This window comes from Leopardus geoffroyi, chromosome B2 (genome assembly GCF_018350155.1).
Source record: "Leopardus geoffroyi isolate Oge1 chromosome B2, O.geoffroyi_Oge1_pat1.0, whole genome shotgun sequence".
Lineage (NCBI taxonomy): Eukaryota > Metazoa > Chordata > Mammalia > Carnivora > Felidae > Leopardus > Leopardus geoffroyi.
The window spans coordinates 53,032,576-53,055,776 of record NC_059332.1 but is presented as its reverse complement, the minus strand read 5'-3'; the positions used below and the strand labels follow the sequence as shown (position 1 = coordinate 53,055,776).

The 23,201-nt window shown below is 34.5% G+C and overlaps 1 protein-coding gene across 5 annotated transcripts in view; it reads left to right on the top strand.

The window, feature by feature from the left end:
• HMGCLL1 (3-hydroxymethyl-3-methylglutaryl-CoA lyase like 1) overlaps positions 1–23,201 on the top strand; it is a 194,148-nt gene that overhangs the window by 61,762 nt on the left and 109,185 nt on the right. For all 5 annotated transcript variants that reach the window (XM_045498582.1, XM_045498585.1, XM_045498584.1 and 2 more), the window contains 2 exons: positions 15,992–16,087; positions 18,069–18,217. In XM_045498582.1, the coding sequence (XP_045354538.1) occupies positions 15,992–16,087; positions 18,069–18,217 (245 nt within the window). The remainder of the gene's footprint in view (positions 1–15,991; positions 16,088–18,068; positions 18,218–23,201) is intronic.

Below are 23,201 nucleotides of genomic sequence, written 5' to 3'. Positions count from 1 at the left end.
CATTTATTCAATGCTCCTTTTATGCAAAGTCTTCAAGGAGCTAATAATTTAGTCAAGGAGAGAGATACATAAAACAAATTATACAAAATGTGATGAGAGTGATGTTACACATACACACACACCTGTTAGCAATCTGGATGTCTTCTCTGGAAAAGTGTCTATTCATGTCTTTTATCTATAAGTTCTGTATAGATTTTGGATATTAACACTTAATCTGATATGTCACTTGCAAATATCTTCGCCTATTCCATCGGTTGCCTATTAGTTTTCTTGATTGTTTCCTTTGCTGTTCACAAACTTTTTATCTTGATGAGGTCCCAATAGTTCATTTTTGATCTTGTATCCCTTGCCTGTGGAGACACCTCAAGTAAGAAGTTGCTGTGACTGAGGTCAAAGAGGTTGTTACCTGTTTTCTACTCCAGCATTTTGATGGCTTCCTGTCTTACATTTAGGTATTTCATCCTTTTGAGTTTATTTTTCTCTTTGGTGTATGAAAGTGGTCTAGGGTCATTCATCTGCATGTTGCTGTCCAGTTTTCCAAACACCATTTGCTGAGGAGACTGCCTTTTTTCCATTAGATATTTTTTCATGCTTTGTTAAAGATTAGTTGGCCATATGTTTATGGGTACGTTTCTCTATTCCGTTCCGTTGATTTGTGTGTCTGTTTTTGTGCCAATACCATACTGTTGTGATGATCACAGCTTTGTAATACAGCTTGAAGTCTGGAATTGTAATACCTCCAGTTTGGTTTTCATTTTCAACATTACTTGGGCTATTTGAGGTCTTTTCTAGTTCCGTACAAATTTTGGAATTTTATGTTCCAGCTCTGTGAAGAATGCTGGTGTTATTTTGATGTGATTGAATTGAATATGTAGATTGCTTTGGGTAGTATAGACATTTTTTTTTTCAACGTTTATTCATTTTTGGGACAGAGACAGACAGACCATGAACGGGGGAGGGGCAGAGAGAGAGGGAGACACAGAATCGGAAACAGGCTCCAGGCTCTGAGCCATCAGCCCAGAGCCCGACGCGGGGCTCGAACTCACGGACCGCGAGATTGTGACCTGGCTGAAGCCGGACGCTTAACCGGCTGCGCCACCCAGGCGCCCCTAGACATTTTAACAATATTTGTTCTTCCAATCCATGAGCATGGAATGTTTTTCAATTTTTTTGTGTCGTCTTCAGGTTCTTTCATAAGATTTCTATAGTTTTCAGTGTATAGATTTTTCACCCCTTTGGTTTGGTTTTTTATTCCTGGATATCTTATGGTTTTTGGCGCACTCATAAATGGGATTGATTCCTTGATTTCTCTTTCTTCATTATTGGTATATAGAAATGCAACTGATTGCTGTGCATTGATTTTGTATCCCGTGACTTTGCTGAATTCATGGATCAGTTCTAGCAGTTTTTTGGTGGAGTCTTTCGGTTTTTCCACGTAGAGTATCATGTCATCTGAAAAGAATGAAAGTTTAATTACTCCTTGCTGATTTAGATGCCTTTAGTTCTTTGTGTTGTCTGATTGCTCAGGCTAGGGCTTCCCACACTGTGTTGAATAACGGTTGGTGAGCATGGACAACCCTATAGTGTTGCTGACCTTAGGGGGGAAAGTTTTCAGTTTTTCCCCAATGAGGATGATATTAGTGGTGGGTCTTTATTATATATGGCCTTAATGATCTTGAGGTGTGATCCTTCTGTCCCTACTTTCTTGAGGGTTTTTATGAAGAAGGTATGGTGTATTTTGTAAAAAGCCTTTTCTGCTTCTATTGAGAGGATCATGTGGTTCTTATGCTTTCTTTTATAAATGTGATTTATCACATTAATTGATTTGCAGATATTGAACCAGCACTGCATCTCAGGAATAAATTACACTTGATTGTGGTGGATAATTTTTTTAGTGTGTTGTTGGATCCAGTTTGCTAGTATCTTGTTGAGGATATTTTGCATTCATGTTCATCAGGAAAATTGGTCTGTAATTCTCCTTTTCCCTGGGGTTTTTGTCTGGTTTTGGAATCCAGGTACTGCTGGCCTTGTAGAATGAGTTCAGAAGTTTTCCTTCCATTTCTATTTTTGGAGCAACTTCAAAGGAATGGTGTTAACTCTTCTTTAAATGTTTGGCAGAACTCCCCTGGAAAGCCATCTAGTCCTCGACTCTTATTTGTTGGGAGATTTTTGATTACTAATTCAACTTCTTTACTGGTTATGGTTCTGTTCAAATTTTCTATTTCTTCCTGTTTCAGTTTTGGTGTTTGATATATTTCTAGAAATTTGTCTGTTTTTTCCAAATTGCCCAATTTGTTGCATATAATAGCTCATAATATTCGATTGTTTATTATTATTATTATTATTATTATTATTATTATTATTATATTTCTGCACTGTTTGTTGTGATCTCTCCTATTTTATTTGTGATTTTATTTATTTGGGTCATTTGCTTTTTCTTTTACAATAAATCTGGCTAAGGGGTTATTGATCTTTGTTAATTCTTTCAAAGAACCAGCTCCTGGTTTTGTTGATCTATTTTACTGTTTTTTGTTTGTTCTTGATATCATTGATTTCTGCTCTAATCTTAGCTATTTTCCTTCTTCTGCTGTTTTTAGGATTTATTTGCTGTTCTTTTTCCAGTTCTTTAAGGTATAAAGTTAGGTTATGTATCTGAGACCTTTCTTCCTTATTTAGGAAGACCTGGAATGCTACATACTTCCCTCTTAGGATCTCCTTTGCTGCATCCCAGTTTTCATGTGGTTGATTTCAAGTTCCATAGGTGTTGTGATCTGAATATATGCATGGTATGATCTTGATCTTTTTGTACTTGTTGAGTGCTGATATGTGACCCAGTATATGATCTTTTCTGGAGAATGTTCCATGTACACTTGTTAAGAATGTGTATTCCACTTTAGGATGAAATGTTCTGAATATATCTGATAAATATAACAGATAATCCTTCCCCAGATTAGGAAAGTTTTCTGCTATAATTTGCTCACATAAAGTGTGTCATTCAAACCATTGTTTCCTTGTTAATTTTCTGCTTAATCTGTCTATTGCTGGAAGTGGGGTGTTGAAGTCCCCTACTGTTGTATTATTATCAATGAGTTTCTTTGTTTGTGATTATTGATTTATATATTCGGTTGCCTCACATTGGGGGCATAAATATTTACAATTGTTCCATCTTCTTGGTGGATAGACCCCTTAATTATGATATAATGTTCTTCTTCATGTCTTGTTACAGTCTTTGTTTTAAAATCTAGTTTGTCTGATATAAGTATGGCTACTACAGCTTTCTTTTGGTGACCATTAGCATGATAGATGGTTCTCCATCCCTTACTTTCAATCTGAAGGTGTCTTTAGGTCTAAAATGAGTCTTTTATAAACAGCATATAGATGTGTCTTGTTTTCTTATCCATTCTAATGTCTTGTGTCTTTTGATTGGAATGTTTAGTCTATTTACATTTAGAGTGAATACTGAAAGATCTGAATTAAGTGCCATTGTGTTGCCTGTTGAGTTGGTGTTTCTATTGATGGTCTTTGGTACTTTCTAGTCTTTGTTACTTTTTGTCTTTTTTGTTTTGTTTTGTCCTTTATCCTTTGAAAAAGTCTCCCTTAAAATTTCTTGCAGGGCTGGTTTTGTGGTCATGAACTCCTTTAGGTTTTTGTTTATCTGGGAAACCCTTTATCTCTTTTTCTATTTTGAATGACAACCTGCTGGATAAAGAATTCTTAGCTGCATATTTTCCAATTCAGCACGTTGAATATATACTGCTACTCCTTTCTGGCCTGCCAAGCTTCTGTGGATAGGTCTGCTGCAAACCTGATCAGTCTTCCCTTATAAGCTAAGGACTTTTTTTTTTCCCTTGCTGCTTTCATAATTCATTCCTTGGTGATGGTCGTTTTTTGTTGAATCTAAAGAGAGTTCTCTGTGCTTCTTGGATTTTGATGTCTGTGTCCTTCCCATATTAGGAAAGTTTTCTGCTATAATTTGCTGATACAGACCTTATGACTCTTTTTCTTGCTCTTCATTTTCTGGTATTCCTATGATTGAAATGTTACCCTTTTTTAATAAGTCACTGAGTTCACTAAGTCTTGTATCACTATCTTTTGCCTTTGATTCCTTCTTTTTCTGTTTTATTATTTTCCATAATTTTATCTTCTGTATTGTTGATTCATTGCTCTGCTTTGTCCACCCTTGCCATCATGGCACCATTTGAGATTGCATCTCAGTTATGGCATTTTTAATTTCAGCCTGACTAGATTTATTTCTTTTATCTCCACAGAAAGGGGTTCTCTGCTCTCTTCTAAGCTTTTTTTTCAACTCCAGCTATTATTCTTATTATCGTGGTTCTAAATTCTAGTTCACGCATCTTACTTACATCTGTGTTGATTAAGTCCCTGGCTGTCATTTCTTCCTTTTCTTTCTTTTGTGGTGAATTCCTTCATTTTGTCATTTTGGAGGAAGAAAAGAATTAATAAAATTAAAAAAAACAACACAAAAAAATAAATGAAGCTAGATCCTAGGTATGTTTTGGTCTGCTTGTTGAAAGAAGCTTTATAGAATAGAGAAAAAAGGGAAAGAAAAGAATGGAAAAAAGTTGAGAAAAATTTTAAAATTAAAAAATAGAATAAAATAGAATAAATAGAATAAAATCCAGTAGAATAAAAATTTTAAAAATAAAAAGTAAATTTTTCTCTTTATATCTAAGAAAGAGAAAGAATAAAGGAATAAAACAATTTAAGCAAAAACAGGAGCAAAAAAAAAACGTGAACAAACAAATTAATAAGCAGAATGAAACCTGGAGTTATATCCCTTTTTCCGTAGAACTGAAACTTTGAAGCACTCTATAGTCTCTACACTAACCAGGTGGAGTGACTTGTGCTATGTCTTCTGTCGATGTGTTTGGGAGGGGCTTCATGTAATTGATTCTGACCTCCATTAGGTGGCACTGCTTATATTACTGTGGTGGATAAGTGTACCTGTGCAAAATGAGTGTGCAAGGGAGAAGTGGAAATGGCTTTACCCAGGTCCTTATTCTCTGAACAGGAGCTTCACACACTCACCCGTGATCAAGCACCCTTCCTTTGTCTCAGGCCTCTGTCCATTCCCTGCCTCTATCCTGTGTTCAAGCTGTCTGCCTACAAAGCAGCACTTCCCTCCAGAATTTTATCTCAGATGGGGTTGTGTTTCAAAACCCCACATTTCAGAGACCTCCATGGCTGGATCCATGCCAACTGTCTGGGGGAGGGTCTCCCTGAGCAATGGCCAGGTCCTGGCTTGCCCAAGAAAACATTCATGTGATCATGCAGCAGCAGAGGTTCAGAGAATATTGCCAGTCACACTACACAGCCAGCACCAAGTTTCACCACACTCTTGGTGTCTTTGTCTTAATACTAGCAGACATGACTGCTCTCCAGGGATGCTGGGACCTTTGCCTACAGGGAGGTTCTATGGCCTCTACCAAATGCACTCCAAGCAGGGGAACCACTTCTCCCTGTGTGGCGCACTGACCCCTCAGATCCCGCTGCCTGCTCTTTGAGATTTGCCCTGCTTCCTCACAAGAGCATCATCAGGCACCGAGCTCTGAAACTTCAGACCCTGCGCTCCACTGTTTATAGAAACCTGGTGGTTTGCAACCCTCTCCTTTCTTCCCGTCAGTGGTTTTGGGGAAGACATTTCTTATTCGGTCCCCTGTGAGTGTTTTCACTCTTTCTCTTTCCAGTTACTTTCAGGAGGAATGCTTTTCTTGCACAATCCCTATGCACAGCACTCTCCCCTTTATCTTTCTCTCTGTGTCCTCTCCCTGTGAAAATGGCTCCCTACCCTTCACAGCTTTTCTTCCCCCAGTTCACCTTTCCACACCACATACCTGCTGAGTTGTGTGGCTCGAGTTATGCAATTGTTGTATTAATTCTTAGATCAACTTCCTAGGTGTTCACAATGGTTTGGTGCTGATGTAGCTGTGTTTCAGGGATGAGACAAGCTCAGGGTCTCCATGCTGCTCCATCATCTTAACTGTTCCAATTGAAATCTATCGTCTTAACAAATTTTTCAAGGTGCAATGTAGTATAGGCAGAATGTCGTACAGCACATTCAGAACTTAAACATCTTGCATAACTGAAACTGTACTCATTGAATAACAACTTCCCATTTTTCCCTTATCCTCAGCTCCTCACAGTCACTATTGTATTCTCTGGGTCTATGTGTTTAATTATATTAGCTACCTCATATAAGTGGGATTATGCAGTATTTATCATTCTGTAATTGGCTTACTTCATTTAGCATTATGTACTCAAGGTTTATCTTTGTTGCATTTGGCAGAATTATTTTATGAATGCTTATGATATTTCATTGTGGGTTTTGCCACATTTTTTTTATCCATTCATCCTTGGAGATTTAGATTATTTCATCTTGGATATTGTGGATAATGCTGCTCTGACTCAGGAATGCAGATATCTATTTGAAATTCTGATTTTAATTATTATGGATAAATACCTAGATGTAGGTTTGCTGCAACATACAGTATTTCTATTTTTAGTTGAATAACCTCCATAATGTGTTCCACAGTGGCTGTGCCATTTTACATTTCTACCAGCAGTGTACAAGAGTTCCATTTTCTCTACATTATTGCCAATACTTGTTATCTTTTCTGTTTTTCATCCTAACAAGTATAAAATGATATCTTACTGTAGTTTTGATTTGTGTTCCCTGATGATTAGTGATGTTGAATATCTTTTCATATGTCTGTTAGCCATATGAGATATGTCTGTTGCCTTAGAGATATGTCTATGGAAATCCTTTGTCCATTTTTTAATTGGTTTGTTGTTATTTTTGCTATAAGGTTGGCTGTATTCCTTATATATTTTGGATATTAACCTGTTATATATGGCTTATAAATATTTTCTTACAACTTGGAGGCTCCCTTTTTGCTCTATTAATTGTTCCCTTGCTGTGCAGAGCTTTTTATTTTGGCGTAGTGCCTCTTGTCTTTTTTGCTTTTTTTGTCCTTTTGGTGTCATATACAATTAATCATTGCCAAGATGAATGCTATGAAACTATTTTCTTTCTTTCTCTTTTTTCCCCTAGGAGTTTTACAGTTCCAGATCTTACATTTCAGTCCATTTTGGGTTCATTTTTGTATATGGCATAAGATTAGGATCCAATTTCATTCTTTTACATGTTGTTTATCTAGTTTTTCTAGTACCATTTGTTGAAGAGATTATCTTTTCTCCATTGTGTATTTTTGGCATCCTTGGCAAAGATCAATTGAATGTTTATGTATCAGTTTATTTCTTAGCTCTCTATTCTTCTCCATTAGTTTATATATCTGTCTTCTATGCTGTTTTAATTATTATAGCTTTGAAAATTATTTTGAAATCAGGAATTGTGATATATCCAGCTTTATTCTTCTTTCTCATGATTAATTTGGCTATTTGAATTTCTTCATAGTTCCATGTAAATCTTGGGATTGTTTTTCTATTTCGGTAAAAAAAAAACAAAAAAAAACAAAAAATGCCATTGATATTTTGGTAGGGATTGCATGTTTAATTTATAGATCACTTTGGGTAATGTGGATAGTTTCACAGTACAAAATCTTAGAATCCATGAACATGGGATATCTTTCTGTTTATTTCTAGCTGCTTTAATTTTTTTCATCCATGTTTTATAGTTTTCAGTACACAGTTCTTCCACCTCCTTGGTTAACTTTGTTCATAAGTATTTTATTCTTTTTGATGCTATTGTAAATGATCTTGTTTTCTTAATTTCCTTTTTGGATGGTTTGTTGTTACTGTATATAAATGCAACTGATTTTTGTATGCTGACTTTGAATCCTGCAACTTTACTGAACTTTTTATTAGTTCTAACAGGCTTTTGTTTTTGTTAATGTGGCCCTTAGAGTTTTTTACATATAAGATCATGTTGTCTGTGAACATAAATACTTTTACAACTTCCTCTTCTTTGCATGCCTTTATTTTTTTTTTTTCCTTGCCTAATTGCTTTGGCTAAGACTTCTAATTTTATATTGAATGTAAACAGAAAAAGTAGGCATACTGTTGTATCCCTGATTCAGAGGAAATGTTTTTCACTGCTGAATGTGATGATAGCTGTGGGTTTCATATATGGTACTTATTATGCTGAGGTAGTTTCACTCTGTTCCTAAAGTTTTATTTGTTGGTGAGTTTTTATCATAAAATAGTGTTGAATTTTGTCATATGCTTTTTGATGAAGCATTCTTGGTCAAATATTGACATATAGTGACATGGTCATCCTTAATTCTGTCATTGTAGTGTATCACATTAATTTCTTTGTGCATGTGAATCTTTCTAGCATCCCAGGGATAAATCTAAGTTGGCCATGGTGTATAACCCTTTACATGTTCTATTGAATTTGGTTTGCTAGTAGTCTTTGGAGGATTATTTATTCTGTGTTTATTAGGAATATTGGCCTATAGTTTTCTTGTAGCGTCTTGTCTGGTTTTGGTATAAAGGTCTTATAAGACCAGCTCTTAATGCATGGTCTTATAAAATGAGTTTGGAAGTATTCCCTTCTCTTGAAACTTTGGAAGAGTTTGAAGGAGGATTAGCATTAAGATTTCTTTATATGTTTGGTAGAATTCACCAGTGAAGTCTTCTGGTTCTAGGCTTTTCTTTGTTCAGAGATCTTTAAATTACTGATTGAGTCTCATTACTAGTTGTAGTTTTGTTCAAAACTGATTGAAACTGATTTTCCTTTTCTTCATTTTTTTCCTTCATTTTTTGAAGCCTTTCTCATAATAGCACTTTACAATACTTTCTTTAGAGAAGCTAGAAAGATGATTCAGTCTTTTCTGGTGTTTAGGGTTTTTTTGTTTTTTTGTTTTTGTTTTTTTTTTTTTTGTTTTTGCTTTTCATTTTGTTTTTGTTTTTGTTTTTGTATGTGATATGTAACTTTATATACAGACACACTGCTTGAGAAGAATTACTACAGTTTTGTGCCCTTCACAATGAATAATTTTGATATATATTCTGTGATTTTTGTAAAAGATAACAATATGAATGATGTATTTAAAATTTTATATCTTGTGTTTTGAACATATTTCTGTTAAGAAAAGACTTCCATTTAATTTGACATTGGTGAAAACTGGTTTATCACTTAGAATTTTACACATACAATGTTTAGAAGAATTTTCTAAACTAGCTTCTGGCTCTATACATTTTGAAACTCGTTTCTCCTTAAATATTTATATACGTCTGGTCCCAGATATTGTAGGACATTGTGAATATGGACTCTTTGCTTAACCCTACAGTGACAGTTTTAATAGGAGGTGTAATTGAGTATTATATGTAATATAATATTTATGTATTTTAAACATATGAGAACATTTACACCAATATTATTGAAGAGGCAACCATCATGAGCTCTCCCTAGTGGCAAACTTTGTGCCTGAATTCATACATAAAGAAATATAAAATAGCAATTTAAAGCGATTAAATGGTGTTCCAGTCCTAATGTGCATTACTTGGAGACCATTACAGCAGACCCATTCTATAGATTAAAGCAACATTTTGTATCATTTCCCATTTGTCTTCTCTTCTCATACTTGTTCATTGCTCCAGAGCAGTACAAGCATCTTGCCACCAAGACATACCTCTCACCCCCCATCCTGTTTTCCTCCAACTTTATTGCTATTTTGATTATTTAGACTTTCTCACTCTCTCGTCCTCTTGCTTCTAGCACTCAACAGTTGACCTCTTAAAATGCTGTGAGAAGAAATCAGGTGCAGGATTCTTGTTAGAGTGAAGGGGAGGAAACAATTTGACTTCTTTAGCAGTTGAATGGAATGAAAGAAGGGACAATGGGCAATGCTCACTCCTTAATGATGCTTGACTTGGTCATATGGACTGGAGAAGGACAAAGAAAAAAGAAGAGTGAAAGCAGAGTTCTTTATTTAGGTTACAAGATCTAGTTGTAAGACGTGGTCAAATTATATAATTTTACAGATACCACTTTGTAGATAGCACTGTAAAGATGGAATCTCTTAACATCTTTTTTTTTTCCTCAGATGAATTTTAGATTCTATTCTACACACTTTTGCCATTTAAAAACACAATGCTAACTTAAATTCTTAATATGTCCACCCCATAACATGGTACAATTTCCTCACCTTTAGCAGAGCCAGTGAAGAATTGAATAGTTTCTATGGTGATACAAAACAACTCAAGTCATGTGACTTGTTAGTGACTAAACTATTACTGACTTAAAATAATAAATGTAGCAGTTTTATATGTCATCAATATGTATAAAAGACTTTCACATAAAATTTTATAATGCAGCTCTGGAACTGAAAAACCTGTACCACATGTTATCTTCATAATTGCATTTGTTCTGGGAAAAGAAAAAAAGATGTTAATCATTGCTAAGTGAATAGGAATCAGTTATTGTAAACAAGAATAGAACTTCTTGATTTTTCTGCAGTTTTATCTAAAATTAATTATATTTATTTCAGTTGATTGAACATCTCAGACATCATATATTCATTTGGAACTGAACAAAATTTACTTAGTGAATATTGTTTTCTCTGTCAGCTGTTACTTGGAAGAGAGATAAAGTGTAATAGGTATTTTTACTTTCATTTCATTGGACTTGAAAAATGAAAGAATTGTGTGATTTTATTTTTTTTTTAATTTTTTTTTTCAACGTTTATTTTTGCGACAGAGAGAGACAGAGCATGAACGGGGGAGGGGCAGAGAGAGAGGGAGACACAGAATCAGAAACAGGCTCCAGGCTCTGAGCCATCAGCCCAGAGCCAGACGCGGGGCTCGAACTCACAGACTGCGAGATCGTGACCTGGCTGAAGTCGGACGCTTAACCGACTGCGCCACCCAGGCGCCCCAAGAATTGTGTGATTTTAAAAAAAGAAATTCTGTATGATATTTCTCTCCATAATTATCTGAAGAATTTTAATAAAAAAATAAGTTCAGGCTTTTTAAACTCTTTCCTTTTACAGTACACAGAAAGTTGAATTTATCATAGGAAATATGTAAATAGATATATGTGAATCGTCTCATTCTATGAATATATTTGAATAGTTTCAAGCTGTATGAATAGTTTTGCTTCATCAAACTCTCATGAATAATTTGCTCTGTTAAAAACCAGACCCCTGAATTACTTAAATTTAGCCTAGACAACACTTAGCTTAACTATTTGTCATTATTTTAGTTCAGTTTACCAAGAAAAATGCTTTCTTATCTGTGCTACTTAAAACTCCAGATCACAGGACATTTGTGATTTGTTATGTACACATATACACACATTTCCTTCCCCACTGGCCTGTGTATTAAGTGTGTATGAACTGTCTGCTTCATTTATGCCATGTTAAATATGTAGTAAGTGTATGAAATAGTGAATCAATATAAAAATCATGAAATTTTAAAAATGATTTTTAAGGTGTTAGGATTTCTTAAAATTAACTTTGGTATGCCATCAATATATATAAATGTAATAGTTTGTGTACAAAATATAATTGAAACTTCTGTTTTTTTCTAAGTTTGTGAGAAACTTTTTGTTATTGTTTATGACTATATACATGTGCAATATCTTGAAATCCCGGTAAACTCAGGGAATTTGGATGAGGGCACTGTGTATTTTGGGGAGATTATAGAAATCAGGAATGACAAAATATTAATAAGATATCTAAACATATATTATGTGGAGTGTCTAAATTTAATTAACCCATGATAGTAGCAAATGCAATCTCTAAACTATATGCCTATTACACTCTAATCTTTATGAACTTTTTCATATCTATAATGCCCTTGCAACATGTTGCAAAATATTATTTCAATTCATATATAAATGTGGATGCCTAAGAAATTGATTAACCATGGTATAACCTGTTTTGTTGGCCAGATAGACATAGGTGTTGCCATTTCCAGACTGTGGCCAGGTGATAGCAAAGCATGTTATCAACCAAATTATGGGATTTTTATGATCATAGAAGTCATAGGAAAACCTTTAAAATATGTTAAATCAAACCAGATGTAGAAAGTTTTCATTAAATTGTCAAAATAGTGCTGTAAAGGAATCGTTCCATTATTGCTTGAATAACAGTTAAATTTGAGACATTAAAATAATATCAAGATTGAAGTATAGCATAAACTTCCTAAGAGGAAAAAAAAAGGCAAGAATTTTATACCTTTAGCTGAAAGTATATACTTTAACTGAAACCTGTTCTGTTTTATTCATTGTAATAAAATTACACCCCATCAGGATTTTCTAAAGCTCTTTATATAACTGTCTTTATTGACCAAATTTAGATAGACTGCTATTACTTCTTGAATGACCTCATTATACTGTGGCTATTTCAAAGAAGGAAAAAGTACTGATTTGTTGGATTCAAATTCATGTATTATAATTTTACTAAGGTATCTTCAATGATTATCAAAGCTTAACTTTCATCACATAGGAATTTTGATACTATCATCTCTGTTTTCTAGTTTTAGGGATTAAAACATCTGTTAAATCATTGTTTTTTCATCGTGAGGCAATATTTTGGTTAATTTACATGTAGAATGAAATACTACCATACAGGTCAATATGATCTGTATTTCTTAAAGATTAAAATTTGTTTTGTGCTCTTTATGCTACTTTATGATGCATACTTTAACCAAATCTCTATATTGGTTACAGAAACACTTTATTCGTTTCTGTTATATAATATAAATGTTTCTAATGAACATTTAAACATTCTAGACCATAAGTACTAGTAGTATCAATTAATATTACTCTCTAGTAGGAGTATTGTTTCAGATTTCATTACACTTCCCTAGAACTAGTAGTAACTTTGCTTTTCTTTGATTGAAATTAGTAGTACTCTAATTTTTTACTGTAAATTGTGTGTATATGTTAGCATGTGCATTTATGTGTGTGTGTGTGTGTGTGTGTGTGTGTGTGTGTGACAGAGAAAGAGGGAGAGTGAGAGATACAGATAGAGTTCACCCTGTAGCATCAGGCCTAAAGGCTAAATTCATAGATATGTAGTGAAGGACTGTGTTGAAATATGCACAAATGCTAAATAATTTAAAAAGAATGCTATATGGGGCACCTGGGTGGCTCAGTTGGTTGAGGGTCCTACTTCAGCTCAGGTCATGATCTCACGGTCCATGAGTTCGAGCCCCGCATGGGGCTCTGTGCTGACAGTTCAGAGCCTGGAGCCTGCTTCAGATTCTGTGTCTCCTTCTCTCTTTTCACCTCCTCTGCTCACACTCTGTCTCTCTCTCTCAAAAATAAATAAGCATTAAAATTTTTTTAAAAAATAAAAAGAAGGCTATATAATAATGAGGATTACATTTTTGAGTAAAGTCCTCTTCCTTACACTAATATCCCACTGTGTCCTATTAATTTTTCTTGGGACTTCTATTCCCAGTACCATTTCTCTGAAACTTGTTGCATGCTGCATTCTCAGAAGTGCCCAACAATTGCCTCACTTCTTTTCCATACTGCCCTTTGCATCTCTCCCAGATGTATCTGTCCAAAAATACTGCATTTATCCCAATCTTTGGCTAATTCAACACACACTCCCCATGGCTTTCCTGTTGACCTCATGATAAATGCTGTATTTTTAGAATAATGTGAACCTAACTCAAGGACACATCCCAGTGTATAGTCCCCTATCTTCATTTATAATCCATTCCCACATTATTTACCCATAATCTTCTCTAGCCAGATTATGTATTGCTGCTGCTGCCCCACCCCTCCCTCCTTTCCACCCTATTGATTTTTCTGTGTTTCAGCTTCTATGGCTATGTAATGAATTACCTGAGAACTTAGTGGTGTAAATAAGCATTTGCTTTGCCCATGAAATCTGAGGGTGGGCCCAGGAGGACACCTTGTTTGTTCCACAAGGTCTGGGCCTTCATGTGAGTGACTTGAACGCTGGAGGCTAAGGTCATCTGAATGCTTCTTCAGTCACAAATTTAGGGGTGATGCTGGTTGTTGCCTGGGGGCCTTAGTTTCTTTTCACATGTTACTTTCCACATTGGCTGCCACACATGGCCTCTCTGCATGAGCTAATTTTTTTTTTTTTTCACAGCCTGTTAGCTGATTTCCCCACAGTGGCTTCCCCCAAAGAGAAAGCCATATGGAAGCTGTGTACTTTTCCATGACCTAGGCTCTGAAGTCACATATTATTATTTCTGCTATATTCTATTGCTTGGAGTAATCACAAATCTGCCCAGGTTCAAGTGGGAAGTAAATATAGTTCACCTATTGATAGGAATTGTTGAACTTCTGGAAGAGCATGTGGAATTAGAAATACTGTTGTGGCCATATCTTTTTAAATTTTAATATGCCGTAGTCATGTTCTGCAGTTTGTATTCCATACCTCTTAAAATTTTCCTAGGCTATTAAAGGTCCTACTAACCTTTCCCCATTCTGAACTCTTATAACCTGTGCTCTGATTGGCAACCACTATATTCCTTTGAATGGTTATGTTTCTGTGTGCATCTGTGCTATCTCCCCAACTATAAAGCAAATTGTTTAGTGCAAGGACCTTACTTTCCTGTATTTATATTTACCACAAGGCCTAGCATAGGGGTTTGGACACAGTAGGTGCTTAATAAACATCTGGTTTAAAGTCAAATAGTCTCAGCATGAAATTAGAGCATTGGCTTTTATGCACTGTAGATGACCATGGGGGATAGTCGTTGTAAAGAATGCAGTTATTGGTTGGCAGACAGTGGATGTGATCTCTAAGAAATAAGTAAGCAAGAATCATGTTTTAGACAGAAGTAAATGTGTTTGGATTGTATGAAACTTGGAGACTTAAATGTCAATAAGGTAGGATGGCAGTCAATGGGAGGCACTTTTTTTGCATCTTAAATATTTAATTTTCAATTTAAAATATTTAAAACTCATTTACTTAATTCCACTGGCATTTCACTGAGGGTAAGACTAAGGGGCTAATAGGAGTAAATATTGTAATATTTAATATATTTAAACTGTGTAGTTCTATTAAGAAAAGCATTTGTACTTTGATTAATTTTTACTGCATTTTAAAATTAAAAATACTTGTTGTAACAAGCCAAGATATATGGGTAAAAAGTCTTTCATTATCCATTCCCATATTGAAGGTAAAGATTTTGGTTTGGTGTATGTTTCTATAGCTTTCCCCGTGCTCATTTTTTATACTTTTCATTGTTTATATATTATTCCTTATATTTATTGTTTATGCCATAATTTATTCTGAATTATATAAAGCTCATGGTATGTCAATGATAATTTGTCTATGTGCTGATTATGAGATTTGATCATCAGTTATTTGCTCTAGGAGGCTAAATAATAGACTTTGTAGCAAACTAGTAACTTTGATTCTATAAAGTTGATTTTTTATAGGATCACAGAAAATATAGAAAAATAAAGTCTTGGAGAGATGGGTTAAATTTTCCTGTTTGTTACTCCATTGTATGCATTTGTTTGCATTATAAGAACAAATAGTAATCTGATGATAATTCAGAGAGCACTATGACTCTTACTAAAACATCCATGCTAATATGATTTCAGCCTTGTTAAAGTATTCTAAAAGATATGTAATTTTTTACTAAATAATGTAAAATTTCATACATTGAAAATTATTTGGATGTGAGATTTTCACATTGAAGTTAAAAGCATGGCATATTGCTTTTAAAATTTTACCCAGTCTCAGGAGTATTTGAAGGTTGGGCCGTGAAATAAAAGAAGGAGACCAAAGATCAGCCAAGTGAAAATAAGTAGAGAGTTGCTGACTATTCATAATCACTCATTTAACCAGATCCTGTTATGTGAATAAGTTAAACCCAGATCTAGTTTTTATGTATTTATGACCTTACGAACTACTTATCATTAGCTATCTTGACAGAGCTTTATTATTTCTGACATTAATTTTAGAATATAATTGCATGAGTAATTATAACCTTCTTGAAAAATGAAACATTTTCTTGACAAAATATTTAAAGTTAAATATTTGTATATAACTATTACATATTTCAGATGGCTGATCACACTGAAGTGATGAAAGGCATTCATCAATACCCAGGAGTTCGATATCCTGTCCTTACTCCTAATCTTCAGGGTTTTCACCGTGCTGTAAGTGTGCTGCGAATTATTTTAAAATCAATGCTTCTTGCTGTTTTAAGGATCTTTACAAAGTTAAAACAGTATCCAATGTGGCTCCCTTGTTACCCTGCATAAATGCTAATGTATGCACACGAATACCTGGTGATCTGTAACTCCATGGTATTGGTATGGACTAAAGTGTTCCACATAAATGGCCCTTCCATTTTAACCATTCAGGAATCAAAACACAAAAATAGTCCATTTTGCTGAAGTTCTTTCAAAAGTATATTTTGTGTTTCCTGTGTAAATAAGGATACAGAATTTAACTTAAACCTTTCTCAGTACGGTATTAGTGTTATTGTAGTGGATCATTTTTGCCAGCTTTTTTGGATCAGCTTTTTGTTGCTGATGTTCCCTCCCTGTAAGGTGAAGCTAACCACTGTTACTTACAACTGCCTCTAACAACTTTCCCTATTCTCCCCTTCTGGCTTGTTTCTCCCAAACCTATGTGATTTAAGAATTTATATGTGAAAAAAAAATCTTTGATAATGACACATACAAGAGGAATCAAGGCAATTTTAAGAAGGCTTGAGGTGTTGTGCTTAAATGGCTTTGTTGTAAAAGTTTTTCACCAGCTATTTCTGGTGTTAATTATTATTTTGCACTTTTGTATTTGGGACTGTGTTGCATAAAGTTGAGGTTGTAGATGCTCATTGATATATCACCTGTTGTGTATCTTTGTTAAAACCATTCTTCTTTTGTTAATTTTGGTGTAAGTTTTTTATTCTACTCTAAAGAAAGAGGCATTTTAAGGAATTATAAATATTGCTGTCGTTGGTCCTAACAAAGTAACGAATGTCTCCACCTTGAGAAAGACATGAACTGAGAGTACACCCTCAACAACAGCTTGGAAGGGCAAATAATGGGATGGAACACATGGCTTGGGAGTCAGGCATGCCTGTTCTCAAAGCATGACTTGATAACTTATAGTAGCTTTGGGACTTTGTGCTAGTTATTTAGCCTCTTTGAGCCACAGTTTTCTCGTCTGTAAAATGGGTAAGATTGTGGGTTACAGATAGAACACACAAAAGTACTAAAATTCTTGCACACAGTAAGTATTAAAATAGAATTTTGATTTTAGAAGTTAAAAATTTATTTTTGGTGGAGGACTGGAAGCCAATTGGTGTTTTTTAAATGTTGGATTAAAAAAAAAGATTTTTTTTTTCTTAATACGTTAATAGGGTATCCGAAAGAGAGGAGAATCTAGGCACAGCGCTACGGATATGTTAATAGAAAGTCTTAAAAAATCCAGCTGGAAAATGAGGAAATGTGATATTTGAAAACAAGTCACTGGAGAAGTCTGGGGAAAGGACTTAAGATGGCAAAAGGGAAAAATATTAGGTTAATATTTTGGATTTAAAGACTAGGCAAGAGGATTAAGACATTAGACATACAAGAGTATGTTGTAGCAGTCAAGGTATGAAACAATGGAAGCTAGCCTAAGAGACAGAAAAAAAAATTGGAGCAAAGTCTAAATGATGAATTGGGAAAACATTTTTCTGTTAGGTTATAGGAAGAGGAGAACAGAAAGTATTTACTACTCTTTAATAATTGGTCTAAAAATAATGTTTTCTATAGATATTAAAAGGCTTTATTGGGGTGCCAGTATTTTCCATAATTACAGTTAAAATATTTTTGATACCTACACATAATTTAGGAAAGATAAAATTAAATTGGAACATCATCACTGTTTTCTGTACTTCATAGATTTTGTACTTCATAGATTCATAGATTCATAGAGTGTTGCAGCTTGGGGAATTATTTGTTATCACGAAATACTTTTAAGTTTGAAAAGAGCTTATGTGGCAAGATGAGAAGACTCTAATTGTGAATTCCAAGGCAAATGTTAATGAATACATGTATGCCTTTATTGAGTAGTTAGTATTTCTTCTATTGCTATCATTTACATATTTAAAGTTAATTGTTTTTGCCCTTAATTCTCTTTTTTCAGGTTGCTGCCGGAGCCACCGAGATATCAGTTTTTGGTGCCGCATCTGAATCCTTTAGCAAGAAGAATATTAACTGTTCTATTGAAGAAAGCATGGAGAAGTTTGAGGAGGTTGTTAAGTCGGCAAGGCACATGAATATTCCAGCACGAGGGTATTTATGAAATTCCACAAATTCTAGTTAGTTACTATCTATTGTTTAAGTTCATATATGAACTATGTAGTTATTATTTTAGCATTCATAATATATGTAGGGTATCTTTTGTACCTTGTATGATCAGGCCATCACTGTACAGTGATCTGTCTCATGAATACCAGTTAATAATTATTAGAGTTTATCTAGCTTTAGAGGGTATAGTGCTGCCAAGATCAGAGGCCACCTTGACTTTGCAAACCTGACGTTGTTACTCATCTTATTAACACTTACCCAAATGCAACTATCTTTTCATCTCAGCCTACTGGTTGATCAATTTGTGTATACTTGTAGTACCATTTGCGAAGGAACCCTCTAATGTGGTTTCCACATCTTTAAAAAATTTTTAAGACCTGTGACTTTTTGTTCCAAAATTATTTTATGTAGAACTTCAATAGAGTATTTAAAACATAAAATTGAGCCTTCAAACTGCACCAGGAAATTCGGCCCATCTTTCCCCTCATTCAACATCCCTTTCAACAGTCGATTTCCCTGTTTTCTCTGTGTGACCCAAAAGCAAAGGTAAATGGGGAAGAGGAAGAGAGAGAAGATCTGCTTTGATTCTTACCTGCTTCCAGAACCAGCAGTTGGAGCATGTACTGCAAACAGGCTCTACTCCCAGACCCATGTTCTATGAAATGTATAATAAATGATCACTTAAGAAGGAATTTGTTTCTAAGACATTAGCTAATTTTCTATTGCTTTTTATAATTATAGTGGTATGATAGTCTTCTCATGGAAATCAATTAAGATGTATAGCATTCATAAGACAAGTCTGATAGCTATAATTAGATTTGGATACAGGTTTACTCCTTCTCCTTGAGGAGAGAAAAATCCGTAGTGGCAGGGAGAGGTTTAGTGGTTAATGAGAAAGACAAGTGGATCCAATTTTGAGTGACAACATTAGAAAAGGGTTAGAATTCAACCAAGGTCCTTTGGGGAGCAAATAGAATTAGACCACACCATGGGGAACTGTCTTATTGGTTTGCTTACTTTTGTTAGCTTATTTTTCCTCTCTCCATAGCAATAGTTTTCAGCATGAGTTTTTAAAGATACAAAATTGTTTTTGTAATTAAAATATACACATCATGGAAAGCACATGCAAGAAAAATTTATAAACCAAGAAATGTGTATCCATAGACAGAAAATAAAGGATGTGTATTCTTAAGGCAAAAAAAAGGTGAATAACCACAAAACCATGTATTACAAGTTTCTAAATTCAAACATATGTAAGCTGTTTTGTCTCTTTCTTTTTAAAGAATGGGAAAAATGAAGAAGCTACTGTATTTTAATGCATCTTTAAATATGGAGTATAGATTTTACAGTAAAGTCACTCATTGGAAATTTGAAAAATGCATAACTGTGCAAAGTAAAGTGCATGTGCAGCTTGCACTTCAAATAGGAAGTTTTTTTATTTTTATTTAAAAAATTTTTTTTCAACGTTTATTTATTTTTTTTTGGGACAGAGAGAGACAGAGCATGAACGGGGGAGGGGCAGAGAGAGAGGGAGACACAGAATCGGAAACAGGCTCCAGGCTCCGAGCCATCAGCCCAGAGCCTGACGCAGGGCTCGAACTCCCGGACCGCGAGATCGTGACCTGGCTGAAGTCGGACGCTTAACCGACTGAGCCACCCAGGCGCCCCTAGGAAGTTTTTTTAATGTTAGAAGATGGATGTAAACATAAATTGTTTAATATCATATTTTATCTGTTTTTCTCTTATAAAGTAGAATAGGTAATATATTTAATAGAAATCTTAAATCCTCTTGAATACTGAGTTTTGAGCAACTAATATTGTCCCATCAGTAAAGCAACTTTTTTTTTTTAATAAAGTGTGTGTGAGTTGGGGAGGGGGTTAGGGGGTGAGAGAGAGAGAATCCCAAGCAGGCTCCACACTCAACATGGAACCTGACATAGGGCTGGATCTCACCACCCTGGGATCATGACCTGATCTGAAATGAGGAGTTGGATGCTAAACCTACTGAGCCACCCAGGCACCCCAATAAAGAAACTTCTAACCGTGCTATAACTTAAAATGTTTGCCAGGCCTTAATAAGAAGGGTACAAAGTGCAAGATGGACAAAAACTGACTCACAGTCCAACGCCATCAGCAGAGTACATTAGAGACTTACTGCAGAAGTATACAATAAATAAATGTGGGTTTTCCAATGCAGATTTTGTTCCTTTGAGCACAACTCCTAGATCTTCTGAAACAGTATTCATTTTTAGAAATAGGCCTTTTAGTATGTGAGTTCCCCCTGTGTGCAGATGAGAATTATCTTCCTACTCCCCCAAATGTTAATAGAGTTTAAATTAGATTTTATTTTTGCTGGCAATCTAGAATTTAGATACGCAATATTAGAAGTCATAGGTCATTGGTACTCAGTTAAGAAAAAGAGTCATGTTCAACTAGTTGAAACTGAAGCAGACACCTCAGCATCTTACTATCGCAACATGGCAACAGCTGCGTCAACATGTACTTGATCACCGTCCAGAAAATTTATGTCATCAGCTGTCAGATTTAAAGGCCATAAGGCAATACACATTTTATAAATGCTCACTAAAACCATTTAAATTTTAATAAAAATAGTAAACCTTCATATGGTCTAAATAGCAGCTTTTATTAAAGTTATTAAGGCTGTGGTTTGATTCCCCCCCATCCTGTAACACACATATACACATGCATGTGTACACATTTTTTATATGTGCTCAGAACTTTACATAACATCTGGGACACATTGCGAAAACATACCGTGCCAGATCATTGACATAAAATGCAAAGTCGGCTAACTACCACTGAATATACATTATATATGAAGGAGCAATGAAATGTCTACATTTTGGACTTCATTTTTAATGTGTAATTCATATGACATATGTTTAAAATATCTAGGTTATTTTTCTAATATCAAAAATTTTAAAAAGTTAAAAAGGCAAAGAAAAATAAAACTCTGTGATACATGTAATGATTTTCTCTATTTTTATCAATGCATTTCCCGAAATTATTATCTCTTGGTTTGTCAAGATCCTTCCAAAATTGAAACGTCTTCAAGATATGAAGTAGTGCACTAATATATGAGACATTTAGTTTTATTCCTTTTTGTCTGAGTATTGACCTACCTTAAATGAAGTCACAAGAATCACATACTCTCTTTGTGAGAATATTATTTTTAAAAAGGAAACTATCACTAAGGAGCCATTATTAATTTCACTACTAAAAGGCTTAGAAATATACATTACAAATTCAAAAGGTCAGCAGTTGTGCATATCAAAGCAAAACTTCTTACATAATTATATCTTAGGCCTCTTCTGTAAAATGACTTCAAATGATCTGAACCATGATTACTCTGAAAGGTTGAGCCTACTAAAAGTTGAAAGAAGGTAGTTTTGTATGATTTTTCCTGGAAGCCAAACAAAATTACCATACTTTGTTTTAAAAAATTACAAAATGCAAAAATATTTAACTATGAACCGTAACTGCTGGATTCCTCAAATTCCCAGAAAAAAATGTGCAAAATAATGAGAACAAGGAATAAAAGACAAATTAGTAGTTAATATAGACAATCATATATAACTTTTAGATACAGAAAAACCAAAGATCATTTTAGGATGTGGTAATGGCTTGCATTGCATATTAGTGTTTTTGTTTTCTCTGGGTAAATACCCAGTAGTGGAATGACTGGATGGTATGGAATTTCTATTTATTGAGGAACCTCCATATTGTTTTTCCAGTGACCCTCAATTTACATTCCCCCCAACAGTGCACAAGGGGTCTTTTTTTTTCCACTTCAGCATCTACACTTTCTATTTTTTAAATCTTTTTCATACTAGCTCTTCTGAAAGGTGTGAGGTGATACCTCCTTGTGGTTTGATTTGCATTTCCCTGATGGTAATGAGTGATGTTGAACATCTTTTCATGAGTCTCTTGGCATCTGTATGTCTTCTTTGGATAAAGGTATTCAGGTGTTTTGCCCATTTGTAATTGGATTTTTTTTTTTTTGATGTTGAGGTGTATAAGTCCTTTATATATTTTGGATATTAACTCCTTATCAGTTTTATCATTTGCATATACCTTCTCCCATTTGGTAGTTTGCCTTTTTGTTTTGTTGATGATTTCCTTCACAATGAAAAAAGCTTTTTATGTTGGGATAGTCTCAATGGTCATTTTCACTTTTGTTTTTCTAAAGTGCATATTTTATGCATCTCTTGATCTATGACCCTCACCACCTGCTTTCTGCTTATCCCATAGCAATAATAATCCAGTCTGGTTTAACAGCTTCTGGATAAAATTGTATTATGTATATTAGTGGCCAATTTCTTCGATGGAATTAATGTTAATATTAGGAAATTCTTGTGCTTAATTATTTTCTAATGAGTTGCTTAGCTCTGTATAATTTCTAACCTATAAAATGGCCATGAAGTAAGTGCAGATTCCTCTCCCTCAAAGTGGTCAGTTTTCATTGGTTTTCCCGTTAAGAGATAATTTTGAACACAAACTTATTTAAGAACTTGCAACCTGTTTCTTAGCCAAACTATTTACGTTATGTTGCACATGTATTTCTTATTTTTCCTCTGCATAACACAACATGCTATTATGAATTCTGATGCTGATCTTGAAGGTAGTAGTAATATTGGTGAGTGTGATAATGAGTTTCCTTATTTAAGTCTCAATGTTTTAAATACACCATGTTTCTCATGACTAATGTAGCAAATACCTTCCATTGGACAGTCTCCCCCAGGGGAATTCACTTGCATATATGGCACCATCTTTCAAGTGTACAGTTGATTGGCCAAGTTCCTTTCCAGTATCTTAGACTGAGGCCTTTCTGTTGGCCTGGAAGAAAAAAATTTGAAGAGCAATTCAAAACCTCATTTACCAAAACATGGTACATAAAACTCTAAAAATGAGACATCTGTTAAAGCTATTTTCTGTCATACATATGGTT